This window comes from Eublepharis macularius, chromosome 2 (assembly GCF_028583425.1).
Source record: "Eublepharis macularius isolate TG4126 chromosome 2, MPM_Emac_v1.0, whole genome shotgun sequence".
Taxonomy (NCBI): domain Eukaryota; kingdom Metazoa; phylum Chordata; class Lepidosauria; order Squamata; family Eublepharidae; genus Eublepharis; species Eublepharis macularius.
The window spans coordinates 200,626,162-200,644,565 of record NC_072791.1 but is presented as its reverse complement, the minus strand read 5'-3'; the positions used below and the strand labels follow the sequence as shown (position 1 = coordinate 200,644,565).

At 43.7% G+C, this 18,404-nt stretch overlaps 1 protein-coding gene across 2 annotated transcripts in view; it reads left to right on the top strand.

Annotated features, from left to right (window-relative positions):
* SP3 (Sp3 transcription factor) overlaps positions 1-2,173 on the top strand; it is a 39,203-nt gene extending 37,030 nt beyond the window's left edge. For both annotated transcript variants that reach the window (XM_054970459.1, XM_054970458.1), the window contains one exon: positions 470-2,173. In XM_054970459.1, coding sequence (XP_054826434.1) covers positions 470-786 — 317 coding nt within the window. In that variant the 3' untranslated portion in view covers positions 787-2,173. The remainder of the gene's footprint in view (positions 1-469) is intronic.
* The last annotated feature ends 16,231 nt before the right edge of the window (positions 2,174-18,404 follow it).

Below are 18,404 nucleotides of genomic sequence, written 5' to 3'. Positions count from 1 at the left end.
TTTCGCATTCTTTGTCATGCCTTATTTGTGGAACCCCGCCCCCCCCCCCCGGCACTAATTCATGTGATGTTCTTAATGTTGCTGAGTTTCAAGCACTGGGTGAAAACTCCTTATTTATGCAGGGGTTTTGTGGTGGTTGTTTTGTGGAACTTTTTCCATTTTTTGCAAATATAGTTATTTTTCTGTTTGAAAATTGAAACAAATGTAGTTTGTTATTTTGCTGTATTTTGAAATTTTTTTGAAAACCACATGGTGGGGGAGGTGTGAATATTTTAAATGCATAGTGCTTTGCTGATTGCTGTTAATTTGGGCATGTTTTGAAGAGAGATTTAGCCTTCAGTTTAGTTTTTTGTAGCAATACTCTTAAAAGATGTGTAGTAAAAATTTGAAGATAAATTTGCTTCAGTCATGTCATGTGTATTTTTCGTGTATTGATGTGAATAATCACTGTCCTTTATGTTTTCAACAGGGGAGAAGAAATTTGTCTGCCCGGAATGTTCAAAACGCTTCATGAGAAGTGACCATCTTGCCAAACACATTAAAACGCATCAAAATAAAAAAGCTATTCATGCCAGCAGTACAGTGTTGGCATCGGTAGAAGCAACACCAGAGGATACTTTGATTACTGCAGGTGGAACAACACTTATCCTTGCTAATATTCAACAAGGTTCTGTTTCAGGGATAGGAACTGTCAATACATCTGGCACCAGCAATCAAGATATTCTTACCAACGCTGAAATACCTTTACAGCTTGTTACTGTTTCTGGAAATGAGACAATGGAATAAATATTACACAAGATACCTATTAATTGTGGTTATTTTTATACAGTAGTGAGAAAAATATTGTTCCTAAGTTCTTAGATATCTTTTTATTGATGTGCAAAAATTTTTGGATTGACAGTAACTTGGTTATACACGACACTGAAATGCCTTACTTTGTATGATATTCCATAGTATATTAAAATGGTAAAATTGCATGGGTTTTGTAGGTACTTTTGGAATCTAGAAGAGATTAAATTTTACCAACTTGTATAAAAAAATTTAACGATGGAAATGGTAGTCTAATCAAATGCATCAATCCTTTGTGGTTTAGTGTAAAAATGAGAACATGTTGGTATTTATCTATTGTAAGATAAAAGTTGATTGGTGAAAAGAAATCATGTTATGATAAGAGAAATTTTGTAATTTTCTTGATGACTGGAATTTTTATTATGCATAACTGACAAATCAAGTTTCCAAGCAAATGTTACATAGTGTAGGCTTTACTTAGCTCATCAAGTTGTCATTTTGAAGCTAATTATTTTAATTAGGTTAACTATGTACAATATTTTAAGCATTACTCTTGTAAGATTTTGAAAATTACATTTTAACATGGAACTCTAGGGATAGTCACCTTTTAAATCCTGTTGAAAAGCCATGTTTAAGGTTTAATTTTGCCAAAATAATGTCTTGTTAATATACTTTCAATAACCAATTTGGGCAATATAACCAATGCTTAAAAATATTCAGAGGCTTAGAGAAACAGGTTGCAACATTTTGGGTGGTGAAACAGATATTAAGAAAGATCCCTTTTCTTGACTATTGGAGGACCAAAAACCAAGGGATGTTCATTTCAGCAATGGTTTTATCTAATCGTCTCCAAAAATACCTGTCTGTCAGGGCCTTAAAAGCCATCATGTAAATTACCAATAAAACATATGCAAATGATGGAAAACCAGTTCCATAGGGACAGTACTTCAAACCACGTTAATATTAGTCATAGAAAATTAAGTTTTTCAAGGCTTTCTTCTGTTATTCTTTTGGTTAGTTGATCTGCATTTAAATGTCCACATCTTTCCTTTATGCTTTTCCCCCTTAAATTGTATGTATCCAGTACATTTAACTGATAAACATATATGTTTTTTTATTAAGCTGAATTCTTTTTTATTTTTAATTACCGTTTATATTTGCAGTTATAGAAAAATGTACAAACTTAATTTGCATAGCCGGTCTGTAAGTGCTATATCATTTTACAAAAAAAGTACAATAATTACAGCAGTTCACTTATTTACAAACATTTGGAAATCTGTTCATTTCTTAAAACCACCTCAAATTTAAAGGCTACCTTATTGTACGTTTAAAGTGTATTATAACAGTGTGGTAGTTAATAAAACACTATTTTTTTTCCTTTTGACTTGTGGTTTCTGGTTTCTTTGGCCTTTGGTTAAGAGTGATAATTGACATAACATTCTTTTTTAGCATTTAAGGCAGCAGGGGGGTGTACCGTTTTGTAACATAACTATCCTTCATTGTAAGCCAATAGGCCTGAACAGGTCTCTCCTTGTCCTTGATTCAAATAACTAACCAACACTGTCAGCTAGATTCTAAATGTAATCCACTATATTCTGAGATTCTGTTGTATATATCTCTGTGTGTATGTTCTGATACTTACTGTTTAGTGACTTACATAAAATAGTTTCCAAGACACTTTTTTATGGTCATAGCTGCCATGGGTTGAATGCTTTTCCTCAGTTTATTTTAGGATACAATGGACTTTTCTTCTAAGGGCCTTTTGAATACTTAGTAGTTCCTATGCAGTTGCTCCTATGCAGTTGCAATCAGAAGGCCTGCAACCGGGGCATAGGAAGGGGATATCATGTGTAGTTAACCTGCGAATATATTCACTCACCGTTAGATTTGCAATTTGAGAACGTGTCCGTATCCGCTTCTGTTGGGAGGTGGAGAGAAAAAATACAAAGTGTTTTTTGTTTCAGAGTTATTCAGTCCCATTTTCCCTCAGTAGTTTGCTGGTAGTGCTGCTTTTTCCCATCTTCAACACCTGATGAAGTATACTTTTGTATCAAATCCTGTTGGAAATCCTAATCCTTGCATAAGCAGCTGCATTCTGCAATAATTGACATTTTTGGAATGTCTTTAAGGGCAGCCCTGTGTAAAGAATATTTCCTTAACCTTGAGGTTACAGTAACATGGCTCAGTGAAGCCAGATCAGCTGAGTCTAGCAGTGAAGACTTTTTGCATACAAGATGCAACTAAAAGAAAGTGTTCTTATTAATTACACCAATAAGCTTTTCCAAGAGCCACCCCCAAATTGTTCACATAATCTACAAGCAACAGCCATCTCAGCCAGCTACCCATAGGTTAAACATACTGGCCTGTTTATAATCCATTTCTGCTTAATTCTCACTGGGTCTCCCTGACTGCTCATGTTTTAGACATCCTGCAGGGCACAGAAACTTATGTAGGATCTGACTAAAAGATAACCAGTTTTGTGGTCATAGAGGAAGGGTTTAAAAATATGTACAGTTAATATCTTAATGAAGTCTTAGAAAGTAAGGGACTTTGATAGGATTTTCATTGATTGAGCTTGGGAGGGTATACTATTGGATGCTGCCTCCATAACTGTTATGTTCCTCCTGAATATCATAGTCCTAAGATGGCTGTTGGCATATTTTGGTACTTGTCTCTGCTCCCGTGTCCCTAATGTCCCTATCCTATAGAATCTTCATTAGTTCCTTGTTTGTTTGCTCAGCCTAGTAAGTTTCTTACTGTTTTAATGTCTTATGATTCCTAGATACAGCTCTTGTCTTATGTCTTACAGTTTGATCTCCCATGATCTTGTAATTTCTTATGAGAGTATTAAGGAAATGGCCCAGCAGTAAATCCCTGATTTCACCTGACCTGTCACTTCTATATTAAATATTTTGTTATTTTTGAATTTAAAATGCTCTAGTGCTATTTAAGCTAAGTCGGGGGGGGGCATGTCATAGGAGCTGAAGGCCAAACTACAAGTTTTGCAAAAAGTCCACCCAATGGATTAGATCTAACTAAATTGGCATTTTCCACAGATTACTCCTTTCCCCTGCAGACCCCCTTCATCTTGTCCTTCAGAATCCCCCAGGAGTAACATTTTGTGAAGGCTAGTGGGCGCAAAGTGGGAGGAGGCAGAAAATTTCTGTTCTGATGGAAAATTTAATCTGAATCAAACCTATTTGATCTCCCATTGTGTTTACTGTAATACAGATATGGAAGGCTTCTATTCCCACCCCCTCCAGCTGGGAAACCTTTCCCCCACCGCTACTTTCTTATCCCCTGTGTCTGCAGTTTGTCTCATTGGGGTAATATTACCCCACTGTGGTGATTTGGGTTGAGAAAACGATGCAAGGAAAGGATACAGTGTTCTTCCCACAGGTGCTCTGAAAAGTAGTTCCTGCTGACTATTCCTGCTTTATTTTTAAAAATGTTGGGAGATTCAGCCATAAATCTCCTGTTTGGTTGTAAGGAAAAGTTTTCAGGATGTGGAGCTTTCCTGGAAAGTCTTCAACTGTGAGGAGAATACACATTCCGGCTTTGTGTAGAAAGGGTGGGATTGGTTGGCCCAGTTTTTGTTTGCTGTGTGACTCTGTGATTTCTTTCTGCTTGGAGCTGTCCATTTATGAGGCACTGCTGAAACTGTCTATGGGACTGAGAGAATTTTCAGCCTACAACTTTCCAATCCAAAACTATGGTGGTAAATTGTCATATGTTTTAAGCTAATGTCAGTTATCTATGGAGTTTGAAATTGCATAAGAAGCTAAGAAAAAGTCAAAACGTTTTCACTTAGAAGTTCCTCAAAATTGACACTGTGGTAAAGATTCCAGAATATAGGTCCTGTATGAGAAAAGTAAACTCTTGTATTTAGGTAAAATGTGTATTTTGTGTGTGTGGGAGAGAAGGGACTAACATGAACCACTCCTGATAGTGGGTGGCTTGATCACTACTAGGGGCGTGCAGGGCCAGGGTAATTCAGGTTTCCCGATTTGGATTACCCGAATCAGGAAAAAGATTCGGAATAAAGGGAATTCTGAAGCGGCAAGCCGCTTTGGAATACCTGATTTGGAAAGATTTGGTTTTGCTTCGTAAAGATTTGGCCGTTATTTTCAATGGGGAACATGCGGCTTTCCAGGAGCCGGAGGCGGGGGGTTCTTTATGAAGCAAACCAAACTAGGTGGGGAACTTCTAACTCCTCTAACCACCCCCCAAGTTTCAGAAGGATTGGACTTCGGGGGGGGGCATGTTCTGGTCCCCCAAAGAAGGAACCCCCATCTTCCATTCTCCATTATTCCCTATGGGGAAAAACAAGTGATTTTTCTAGGTGGCTTGGGGTGGCATTTTGCAAGCAAAATGCACCCAATTTTCAGGGTACCTGCTCCTACCTCTCTCTTCACCCTCTCCAAGTTTCAGGGAATTGCACTTTGAGGGGCCATTTTATGGCATCCCAAAGAAGGTGCCCCATCCTCCTCCACTCTCCATTATTCCCTGTGGGAAAAACAAGTGATCTTTCTAGGTGGCTTGGGGTGGCATTTTGCATGCAAAATGCACCAAATGTTAGGGGCACCTACCTGTCCTACCATGCCCTCCCCAAGTTTCAGGGAGATTGGACTTTGGGGGGCCATGTCATGGTCCCCTAAAGATGGTTCTCCCACCACACCATTTTATTTCTACTGTGGGGAAGACTCCCACACAGCAGAAACACATGGATTGGGGCTGCCAATGGCTACAGCCACAGCCACAGTCCGGCTACACTACACACCCCAAGCAACCCATCAGAACCACACTCCCCCCCCCAAATCCTAACCACCACTGCAGTAACTGGCCAGCCACTTTCCATTGGTTCCTGTTATGGGAAAATACAGGCTCCCACAGCAGGAACACATGGAATGTGGCATCCATGGCCACAGGCATAATCCCCCTTTCAATATACCCCCCAACAGCCCCACAGAGCCAAAAAACCCCTCAAGTCCCCCCCCCCTAAAAGCAGGCTGGCCAGCCACTCCCCATTATTCTCTATGATGAGAACTTTTAAACTGTCTTTTTCTAGTGCAAATTATGCACAGACCAGGGGTGCCCCAGTGGAGGGCACACTCCTGAGTGCAAGCTCGTCCCTGGGAAAGCACACCTGAACCACAGACATGCACCCCTAAGTTCCCCACCACCCCCAGAGCTGGCTGGCCAGCCACTCCCCATTGTTCCCTGTGATGGGAACTAACCTCCATGCCAGAACACACTAACCTCCACACCAGAACACACTAACCACACACAAACACACTGAATCAAGTTCAAAAAAAATTTTTTTTGCTTTCAGTTACAGCATTAAAGGCACGTGACACATCACAACAGTCTCCTAGATAATAGTACTACAGCTAACTTGAAACCAGAGAATCACAAACACACTATTACTTGCAAAAACACTTTATTTCTTGGTTTTAAGTTTCACAGCATGAAGGCACAGCACAACACATCACAACAGTCTCCTAGATAGTACCACAGCTTACTTCAAACCAGGGAATCACAGAAACACACAATTGCTTACAAAAAATTTTATTCATTGGATTTAAGTTTCACAGCATGAAGACAAACAGCCATTCCTCCCAAACCAAAATGAACTGGGGGACACTCTTGCAACTTAGTCCAGCAGAACCATTGTCATTTTCTGTAGCTGGGCTCTGAGTTCAGCTAGTGAGGAAACACCACAGAGCAGAACAGCACCTGACCACAAGCACAACACAATGGTATTTGCGGAGCACGGTTGCAGAAGTCCCCCCACCCATGCCCCGCCAGCTTCAGGCGGAACTGGAAAACACCTCTGTGAGGTAGTGTTTGAAGGTAGCCATCATCAGCTGGCCCCCACCCGCACCATCCCTACCTGCCCCACTCCTCCCCCACCCCTTCAACATGAACATTTTAAATTTAATTTCAACAACTGTATACAATATTTTACATTTTACAACAGCAAACAACATTAAACAACATTAAACAACATTGTCCTCTGCAGTAGCTTAGTTTGGCTGCTACTCTGAGTTTCCTACTGTGAAAGTCCCTATTCTAACCTGTCTCTCCCTCCAGTGGCGATCAACATTTCTGGAGCCTGTTTCCTTAAATATCAGAATAAATTTGTGCCCACAGTGGCTGTGACAGTTTTGGAGGGTTTTTTCCCCCCTTGTTGCGGGGAGGGAAGCCAAATTGCAGGGTGCATTCCCTTTGCCACTGAGACCCACTCTCCTCCTGCGGGATTTCTACTTCTTCTCCTGCGGGATTTCTACTTATTTACTGAGACCCACCCTCCTCTTGTGGGATTTCTACTTCTTTACTATAGGGAAGAGCGTGATTCCCCAGGTCCTAGACTCGCAGAGGATGCAGGCCACAAGGAGAGCTCACCTCATTCATTCTGGAAGTCCACTCCTGAGAAATCAAAGAGCCGAGAGTTGACCTTCAGGAAGACCAACTGCTCAACTCTCCACGGGCGAAGGCGAGTGCAATGTGGGCTGACAATGTCGCCTGCATAGGAAAAGACATGCTCGCTCTCCACGCTTGGAGGGCATGAGAGGAGCCACTGCGCCTTGAGGGAGAGGTCCAGCCAGACTGTCTCCTTGGCCCAGTAGCTCAGCAGATTGGTGGACAGCAACTCGCAGGGCTGTGCAAGGTAGTCCCGGACCACTGCCTCCGCCGAATCCTCTCTCACACCACTCATGATCCCAGAGGGGCCGCCGGATCATCTCCATCTCCATGGACATTCCGGAAGTGGCCATGGGGGGAGCCTGCTCAGAAGGGGTGCAAGAGGGACCCGCAGCACTGGGTTCCCTGCTTGTCCCCTCTGATGACAGGTGGCCCCTCTTGGCCTGCCTATGCCTCACCCACGCACAGAGGGCATCTCTGGCTTGGGTGAGGTTCCCGTCCCGCTTGACGAAAGTGCCCTTAATACACGGATAGTACATGGTCACCAACATGTACGACTCCTTCTGCGTGAGAGGCATTAGCCTGGCAGCTATGCCCGGCTGCAGCCTTCTCACGAGCGTGCACACCACTGGAACAGTGTCTGCACGTGGTGCGTCTTGGTCCACAAATGAGGCCAGTGAACTCTGGAGCGTGTGCACCAGAGGAATGACCAGACCTAGGGTCGCCATGTCAGACGAGACCACTACAGTGAAGTCCTTGAAGGGCTTCAGGACCTCCACTGTCTGGGAGATGGTGAGCCAATCCTCCTGGCTGAACTCACCCTCCTACCTCCAAGCATCACACTCTGAGAGCTACACCTCAAGAGCGGCCTGCTGCTCCACCAAGCGCTCCAGCATGGCACAGGTGGAGTTCCAGCGAGTGACTATGTCAGAGATCAGGACATGCTCCTGCACCCTGTCCTGGCCTGCTTCTGGCACAGTTCGTGAGTGGATTTCACACTGCACAAGAAGTGAGTTGTGAGCCTCTGACATTTCTGCAGGAGATGCTAGAAGTCATGAGTTGCAGGGTCCTGTGGTTCCAGGGAAAAGCCCACCCCAAGCACAGCTTTCACCACTAGGTGAAGTTTGTGAGCCGCACAGTAAATGCGCTCGTGGCTCACCTGCCGCGCTGCTGCCCCCATGTTCTGGCCACCATCCGTCACCATGCTTTCCATGGTGACAGTGTCCTCACCTATCCAACCATCCAACTCCCTCCTCAAGGTGGCCGCGATGTTCTCTGCCATGTGTGACACGTCGAGAACCTTGGTGTGGAGCAAGGTCTTGCAGTAGCTGGCCCGGTGGTCTCCCATCCATCCCTGCCTAACGCTGGGCACCCCACCCCCACCCTAAAGGTCCCTGGGTTGTCGCCAGTGTGCAGTAAGCAAGAGGTACGAATGCTGCACACTAGAGCAGATCCAGATGTCAGACGTGAAGTGCACAGTTCTCCCGGTAGCATGGGACAACTGTGCCTTCACATGGTCCCTGGCAGCCCTGTAAAACGAGGGCACCATGGTCCTGCTCAACGTCATGCGAGCAGGGATCGTGTACCAGTGAGCGAGATCCTGGAGCAGCTCCTGGAAGCCGAGTTGATCGACTAGGGAGAATAGCTGGCCATCATGGGCAGTCATCTTGATGATACAGTGCGTGATGTGCCTGCTCGCCTTCTGGATTCCCCCTCTGGACACATAGTGTTCTGCGTACCAAGCATCTCTGTCAAAGAGGCTTGGCCTCCCTGCCCTACAGGAACCCGTGGGGGGAGAGCACCAGAGGAGCCTGCCTCCTTCTGGCTAGCTGGCAGCTGTGTGGTGCCACTTGAACTCTTCCCCCGAAGAAGCACCGCCTGGTGTTGCCTCTTCAGGTGGTTCCGCATTCCAGACGTGGATAGATGGTTCACATCCCTCCCGTGACTGATCTGTTGCCTACAATGCCGGCACTGGGCAAACCGGGGGGTCCTCCGTTCTCTGGAAGTGACTCCAGATATCAGAGGTAATGAAGGCCCCACACCGCACAGGGGAGGTGCTTACAGGCCCCCCATGAGACACCTCCTGTGAGGTGCTCGGGCCAGACACACCATGTCCCACTCTCAGCTGGGCAGTTGGAGATGGATGTGGATGAAGGGGCAGAGTTGTGGGCTCTTCCACCACAGTCTCTTTCTCTTCCTCCAGCACCCTCTCCTCCTGCACAGCTGTGAGAGACCTGCTGCTGGCCTCAGAGAAAACAGGGGAGGACCACCCAGCAGGGGGTTCCTCTTGAAGTTCCTCCCCCATCCTATGGGTCCCTGGGGTGAGTGGGAACACAGGAAAAGTCATGTGTCCCACATCCATCCCAGGAGACACCACATGCTGCCCCTCCTCCAGCAGCTGTGTCTCAACCGCTGGAGGAGGGGGAGCCTTGGCAGCAGGCCCCTACCCAGTGCCAGCCCCTGCCTCAGACACCTGGGTTGGGGGTGACCCTCCAGCAGCTGCCTCAGGAAAGAGGGCCTTGCGAACCCTCTTCCTGTTGCCAAGCTGGTGAACGGCAGCAGCACAGGGGAGGGCCTCCTCCACTCAGATGGGGGGATAGCCGCAGCACTCCCCCCTCCCCTCCACCCCTCTAGACTTCCTCTGGCCTTTCCCCTGGGCCCCCTCTCAGCTTTCCTATCAGCCATTCTTTCCCCTCCTTGAACCTACAGTAACTACCTGTTTTTAAGTTTCTATAAAAGAACCCCAAATTTACAATTTAGTTTCAAAACCTATCTACCTATTTCTAAATCTATGTTTCTTGTGGCTCTGTTACTACTGCAGATGGTCAGTCAAATATCTTTTTAAATGGCCCTATTTAGTTTTGGGAACCTAAACCTACACAACAACAGCTGAGTTCCTCTTCAGGAATCAAGCTGGCCCTAAACCCCAATATAAAGGAAAGCCTATTACAAAAAAAGTGCCCGGTCTGGCTCCAAGGGGGCCAGAGGTGGGCAGGGAAACCCTACTTAAGGGACTACAATTGGGTACCCTATTTTTATTTGAACAGAACCCAACCTTACTCTGACTGATTCATATCCTACAGAAGCCTATTTAATGGGGGAAACTAGCCTTCGTTCCCTAACAATTTATTTTAGGTAGAGGGTACCACTAGCTTACCTAAATCACAAGTCCGCTATTTAAATCAAAACTAATTTCTCTGAGGAAACCAAAGTAAACTTACCAAACACTGCTATAACTGCAAACCAACAGAACAACAACAGTAGCAAACAACAAACATCAACTCTAACAACAGCTGTAATCTGCGATACAACTAAAAAACACCAAAATGCACAAGCAAGCCCCCTCTGAACCCCAACTGCCCTACACACATGCACATACACACACACAACAAAGAAGCAATTCGCAAGTTAAATTGAAATTAAAAACTCAGGCCCAACCACTCAACCACAGCAATTTAAACCAGAACCACCAAGCAAGCTCCCTCTTAATCACACCCACAACTCCCCAACAGACAGACAGACAGACAGACAGAGCAAAGACGCAATAACCAAATTAAATTGAAATTAAAAACTCAGGCCCAACCACTTAAACACAGCAAATAAAATCAGAACCCACAAGCAAGCCCCCACGTGAACCCTACCTACAACTCCCAAATACACACACTCTTAAAACAGTACCTGTTCCCCCCTCTCACCAACAGCTGGAACAGAACTCAAACCCCCAACAGTGAACTTTAAAACAAAATCAAAGCAGGAATAGTTCCTTCCCACCCACCCCACAACAGCTAGAATACAACTCAAACCACCAACAGTGAACTTTAAAACCCAATCAAAGCAAGAAAAGCCCCCCCCCCACCAAAAACAGTAAAAAAAACCCCTCAAACTCCCCCAACAACAAACTTTTAAAACACACTAAACAGGAACAGTCCCCCTCCCAGTCAAGCCCCTAACCTTTAAACCTTTAACTCCCCCCCCAACAGCAACTGGAAAATAAAAGCCCCAACTAAACTATAAGCCTTTAAACTGTAAACACCTCCTCACCCCTCCCATCCTGTAAATTAGGCGGGAATCTCTGCAAACTTTGCTGACTGCCTGCTTGCATTGCAATGCATTGCAAACAGCCAGCAAAGTTCTGAAGCGAATTCAAGCTTCCCACCTTTTTTTACAAGATGGGAGGGGTAAGGAGGAGGTTGTAATGAGTCATTCACTTCTCCCCCCTCCTCTCTCCTAAGAAAGCGCAGGAAGCTTGATTTAGCCTCAGAACTTTGTCGGCTGTTTGCAAATGCAAGCAGCTGGCAAAGTACTGCTCCCAGCTGTCCTGCAGCGTTCTGAAGCGATCTGGAAAGCTTTGCTTTGGTATTTCTGATGCTGGCCCCGATTCAGAAATACCGAATCTTTCTGAATCTGGCCCGATTTGGGTAAAAAAACCAAATCGGAAACCCGAAGCGCACATTCCTAATCACTACTAACAGCGTCCCCACCTAATGGGGGTACAATGTGTGGGAGAAGAGATGGGTCATATTCCCAGAGTTCCTTTAAATGTACAGCGCTTTTCTCAGTTGTGTGTGCCTTGCTGTTTTCATTCTTGGTTCGTTGATAAGTTAACAGTCATTCACTTTACTTTTCTGCAGGGACAGCAATCAAGGCATGAATGTTTATAATGGCAAAATAGCCAATGATGTGTGAATCTAGCCCAGGGATCTCCAACAGGCATTTCTTGAGCTACTGGTAGCTTGCTATCTACAGCAGTGTAGCTCATGCGTCACTAAAAAATCCAGGAAAAGATCCCCAAAAGATCTGTCCTAGGCTTTTAAAAAAGATTTCATTTTATATATAGTTTTTCTCTGTGCTTCTAAGCTATTAACTTCATTTCTGGTACTCTTCCAGGTCCATTATATATTTTTAGGACAGAGCAGAACTTGGTAACATGCTGGGGTCAGTGGCTAGTAGCTTGGGATAGTTTTCATTGCTAAGAAGTAGCTCTCATTAAAGAACAGATTCACTCTCTCTCAAGTATGTATGATACATATATCTTACACAGACCTTCTGCTGTAATGATTGGCATTTTGCTAATCATATCAGATGGATTCTGAGTTCCTTATGTATGACAGGTTCTTGTAATTAAGAAACCAAACCCAAAATGGAGATACACAGACAGGAGATATACAGACATATTCAATTCTCTGCCATTCCTCAAGACCATTTACCTTGTTCCATAATGACCAAGACAACATATGTCTCCTAACTCCAGCACAAAAAAATGGATCATCTGTCCCTTGTGCAGCTACAACCATTTTATGTTCTCATTCAGAAATGAATGGTTGCTGTTTGTCACTCTGCATGCATGTGTGTGTGTGTGTGAGAGAGAGAGAGAGAGAGAGAGTACACGCATTGTGGTGGGGGTAAAATAGCATAGGAAGTTGGGGGCAAGGGAAACAGCTTTGTCTCAGTTCCCATGATATGCAGCTCATTTCAGTTTTGTCCCATTTGTCATGATGAATATTTGGCCAGTATTCCATGGTGCCTATGGATTTCTGTGAGCAAAGCATGATAGAGGATTTGGGAAAGGGGGAGAATGAGTAGGAGAATTGGAGGCTTGCAATGGCCCCAGGGAGCTGTGGAATTTACTCTGCTGAATAGTGCTAACCATTTTAAAATGTGTTAATGTGATCCCAGGTTCTGCATAATGAAAGAATAGGGCAGATGATTAGTCCATAATACAATTGTTTTTAATTTTTTTAAAAATAAGAGTGAAATTGCTGAGGTGCTGTGATTAATAATTAACCCTACTGCGGCACATTATAAAATTTTCCATATGTTTTCATACGAATTTTTATGTAGGTAATGTGTCCTAAATATATAATTATTTAACAGCTTGGAATGGCACCAATGGAGTCCCCATTGCACAAGTATACATTTTCAAAGAATAGCTTTGTTTCTTTCTGCATTTTTGTCTTTAATTAGTTTAATATTTACCTGGGGGACTAAAATGGACCCTTTTAAAAAGAAAGGTTAATTAATTCTAATGTTTTAATTAGCTATGTTATTATGTACTTAGACTGAGTACATGACAATATGATATAGGTTTATTTAAAGTATTAAGATCTCAAAACTATTCAATAAATAACTTGCACAACAGGAACTGACTTTTCCCATTTTTAATTTTGCATTACATTTTAAACAACAGAGACACGCCTAGAAACAGCAAGGCAAAGATTTTAGCCATACCTAACTGAATGCAAATGAATGTTGTAATGGGCTGCTTTGTGCCCTCTGAAAGGTATGCACAGTGACAACCTTGGGCCTTGATATTTGAGAGCCACTCAACAGAGCAGTGGGTTTGTAGCTCAACAGGAAAGTATTTATATGCTTGGATGATACCCCAGGTTCAACCCCCCCCCCACCTTCCTCAATGAAATTATTTTGAGTTCTAAGCCTGGAGAGGCCTCAGGTTGAGACTATGAAGAATCTCTGCCACTTGGATGTTCTGGTGTAGATGTATCACTGGTCTGACTCCAAATTTGGCATTAACTTTAGTTTTAGTCGCTTGGCTGATAGCTGTTGCAAAAGAATGAGAGTCTGACTACGTTACAGCTTTTTCAAAATAATCCCCAATATGGTGTCCATGGGCACCATGGTGCCCATCAGAGTGTTCCTTGATTCCCACAACTTTCTTGCCAAGAGCAAAGAGCCAATCCTGGTGTTCAGCCACCTCCTTAGAGCGGAAAGTGCTTCTGAAAGAGTCTAGGAGGTATCCGCTTTGTGTCTGCAGGGATCATTCATTTGGACAGAGAGCCAAGCTACAAGTGACTCCTGACACAGGTTGGACACTTGTCAGCTTCCCTCAAGTTTTGGTGGGAAATGTAGGCATCCTGGTCTTGCAGCTGTAATGGAGAGCCAAGCTGTAAAACCAGGACGCCTACATTTCCCATCAAAACTTGAGGGAAGCTGACAAGTGTCCAACCTGTGTCAGGCGTCACTTGTAGCTTGGCTCATAGTTACTGCCATCGTAGGACAATGACTGGCCTCCTAATGTTTTGTGATTGGCCCTGCATGGTAGCCATTTTGAGGCCGGCCCTGCCTAAAGATGTGGTCTTGGAAAAATTCAGGAAAAGATTTTTTTTTTCCTGAGGACCCTCAGAGATTTTTTCCAAAGGGAAAATTAAAGCACGTGGGGAGGAAACTCATGTGAAATATTTTTTTCTTTGAAATGAGTGATATGCTTTTAACAAGGCTGTAGTCACTCAAAAATGTGTAAGCACAAAAGGGTCACCACCCCATTTTTCCAGTTGAAACGGGGGCGGGGGGGGGTCATTTCTTTTTTACCCATTTGGAATGAGTTAAGTGCTGCTTTTTATGACAAGTTTTAAGTCTCTTAGAGTATAGCATTCTTTTTTTTTCTAGTGGGAAACTTTGGGTAGCCCTGAAAAACTTCTATGAAATAGATTTTTCTCCTTTGGTTTTAGGGAAATGTGCTAAGATAGAATCGGGTGCAACAGTTTACAGCTCTTTTACTTCAGCATTGTGAGTATGTGCAATTTTGCTTGTAGAAAACCAAGGCAGTTATACTTTTAAATTCTATAAATAACGACAATTAATAAACTTTCACAGGCTGATTGATATAAATTATGCATTTTATGTTAAAGCAACAAAATAGGTTTTAGGTTTTCTAGGAAAGTAAATATTGCATATATCAACCCCCCTCCCTGTCCCCCCGCAAACTTCCATTTTTATGGGGGGGGGGAAATAGGGTTCCCTTCACTCATGGCTTCAAAATGTCCAGAAGGTTTACATCCTTAGCTATGCCCCACAGCAGCCATCTTGTAGTCGTGCCTGCTATATGTTCTCGAGATTCAGATAGTAGCCATAGGCTCAAAAGGCTTAGGGATAGTATCTGTCAAGTGGCAACTGCATGCAGACAGTCAAACTCTTGCCCATAAATAGCGCCCTGCCTAGACTCTGTGGATCTTTCCATGTTGCTAATCCATACCACTGCAGCCTCCAGATCGGCTGATTGTAATGTGCTTTTACGTGGGCTACTCATGAAGATGACTTGGAAGCTTCAGTTGGCTCCAAATGTGGCAGCCAGGCTCTTGTTTCGGGCGAATCATGTTGTGCATATCGACAGTAGTTACATGTTTGCTTCCAGGCCCAATTCAAGGTGCTGGTTCTTCTCTTTAAAGCCCTTTTCAATCAGGGATCCATGTACCTATTGGACTGCTTCTCCCAAAGTATTCCTGTGTGTGAATTATGCTCCTCAGAGTCTCTATAGACAAGAGATCTTACACGAGGATATTCGAGTGAAGAGAGACGCAGTGTTAGCTGGGAAATGTAAGAGACAGAGCAGAAGGTTTGTCACTTTCATCTCTCTACAAAGAGCCAGAAGATCACTCTGAAGGGTTTGTTTATTCTTTGCCTCCCTCCACCGGGAGGTGAACTTAACATAGGCTTCAGGGAGAAGGGGAAATTAACACACCCTCTGAGAAAAGATCTCCCAGCTCTTTGTAGAGAGGTGAAAGTGACAAAACATTCTATCTCCTATGGTTCCCCAGTTAACATTGTGTCTTCACTCGAGCATCCTCGCATAAGATGCCTTGTCTACAGAGACTCTCAGATGACTCCTCCTTACTGTACCCATTATTAGATCTGTCCACTCTGTGTTACCCTGGACAAGGGCATGGTCAGTTGTGGGGCTGTGACTATGGAGAATTGTGAATAGTTGTGCAATTTTTTTGTGGGTCTCATAAAAACTTACCAAGAGTTTTCTTTTTTAAAAGAAGATGGTAGAGAGATGTTAGATATTGAAGGCTGTGGTAGTCTTTTCTCCTTATATTGTTTGATCGTATCAGGGTGATGGTGGTTTATCTTTATTGCAATGCGGCTGTTTCCTTTGGATAAAGGTGGCGTATAAATATTTTATATAACTAAAGGCAAAAAGTCGTAGGGCGAATTCTCTGTGTATTCTGCCCCCTAAGAGTACAACGGGAAGAAATTTTATGTCAGAAAATGGTCAATGGTTTTAGAGCTCATGTTCTGATCTGAGCGATATGCTTTATGTATGTTTGTGCAGTGAAGTCACAACAGACTTATGGTGACTTCAGCGAGGGACTTTTAAGGCAAGTGAAAATCAGAGGTTGTTTGCCATTGCCTTCCTTGGTGGTCCCCCATGCTTAGCTTTTGAGATCTGACGAGATCAGGCCATGCCATACCATTCCACATCCAACATTCCTCATTAGAGAAGTCCTATTTACCACCCCTCCCCCAATTTAAACTCGCCACTTTTCCTCAATCATAGGCAGCAAGGTTTAATTTTTTTTTTCTTCATCTCTCCTGAGTGATAGGTTCAGCTACAAACTCGAAGCCACATTGTCTTGGCTTGGTGTGTGGCCAGAGACTTCTTGCAACAATGATTGATGTTCCAAAGGAAGTCTTTTCATTGTCATAAAAAACGACATCATAAAAGACAGAGCAACTTTAGGCAGCTGTTCTTAGGTTGCAGTTACTGAGACGCTGTATGTTGCTCAGCTATGACTTTCACAGTCCTATGGAAGATTAATTTATGGCTGTACCTGTTTTGGAGCAGGGGATGTTAAGTAGAAGAGTAAGAGAAGATGATTGTCCCCTTTTAAGGGCCACAAGGAACAGTTTGAATGCTGTGGCTCCTGATAGCTAGCTTTCCTGTATGAACAGCCTCTCACAGCAGCATGCTGACAGCTGTGCAAAGAAGGTATGATTTCTTACTGCACCTCCACTGAACAAACGATTCCTTCTCTCCTTAGCCCCGGTCGTCAGCTGTAATGGTGCAGCAAGTTGGGAATAGCAAGGCATAGCTGCTCAGTGAAAATGCATTCACTGCCGCTCCTATTGCCGTGAATTCTACCTGAGTCAATACACAGAACCTACTTGAGGAGAAAGCTGCCATTTCCTTTAAACCAAAGACTTGAGAAACAGGATTGCTTCATCTCCACAGAGGAAAACCAAAGGCTTTTACTGAATTGCTTAGGTAATTGCCAACATCCACAAGTGATCCTTTAAACTGGCCCAAGGGACAACCTATACAAAGCTGGTGAACAAGTAGGAATGGAAGACATAGAAGTGTTGGTATGTTCAGGAAGGTAAGTGCTTCTGCTGTTCAGCTTTGATCTAAGCAAAGAGTGAGACCCTTCTAAGACCCTCAATTCCAGTGGACTTAGCCGGGTGTAACTCTCCTTACGATGGCACTGTGAATTACTGGGCAGTCATTCAGCACACTTGGTCTGCTGTCTGTGGATATGCAAAACTGAAACTGGGTGGGGGAGGCATTTTTGCAGCTAGGTACTCTTGTGGTTGTTGGATCAGGATGTTCTGAGTATGCAATGGCCCTTGAACAGAATTTCTCTCCATTCACTCTTGATGAAGCTTTATTTCAAAAGCTGTTTTTTTTGTGTTTCTGATGCCGTTATTGTAATTGGTGTGCTCAGAAGACGAGTGGCGTATTTTTGACAACCAGTGGATTTTTCTGCCTTAATAGAATTATTTGAAGCTCTCCTAACTATCTGATATACTCACAGGGGAAAGTATTTCCTTGACTGTTAAAAGGGGTTTGTGTGTATGTGAGTCAGCAAACACCGTATGTGCACCTGTTGGATTTATTTGAAAGATTCTGTATGTGCATGGAATCTGGCAAGCAGAGTTGACAAAAGAACAAACGCTGGTGAAATTTCTATACAGAAAGCAAACCTATATGTTATTTCTGTCATAGAATAAAGAAATCTTTAACCAAAACCTGGTCTTTCCTGCTACAGTGGGCATCAGCACATTATTATCTACATTATTCTGTACACAACACTAGGAATTCTAAAATGCTCAAGGAAAGCTCCTGATCAGTACTCTCTTATATCTTTATCCTACCCATTTTTATTAGTTCTGGCCTGGGTAGCCCAAGCAAAGCCAGTCTTGTCAGATCTTGGAAGCGAAGCAGGGTTGGCTTTGGTTAGTAATTGGATGGGAGATCTCCACAAAAGACCAGAGTTTCAGAGGTAGGCAATTGAAAACCACCTCTGCTAGTGTCTTTCCTTGAAAACCCCAGCAGGGGGTGCCATGTCAGCTATGACTAGATGGCACTTTCCACCACCCTCTTTAGTAAGGAGCTAATCTGTACAACAATCCTGTGAAGCAGGCTAGGCAGAGATGGGGTGAGGTGGATCAAGTGG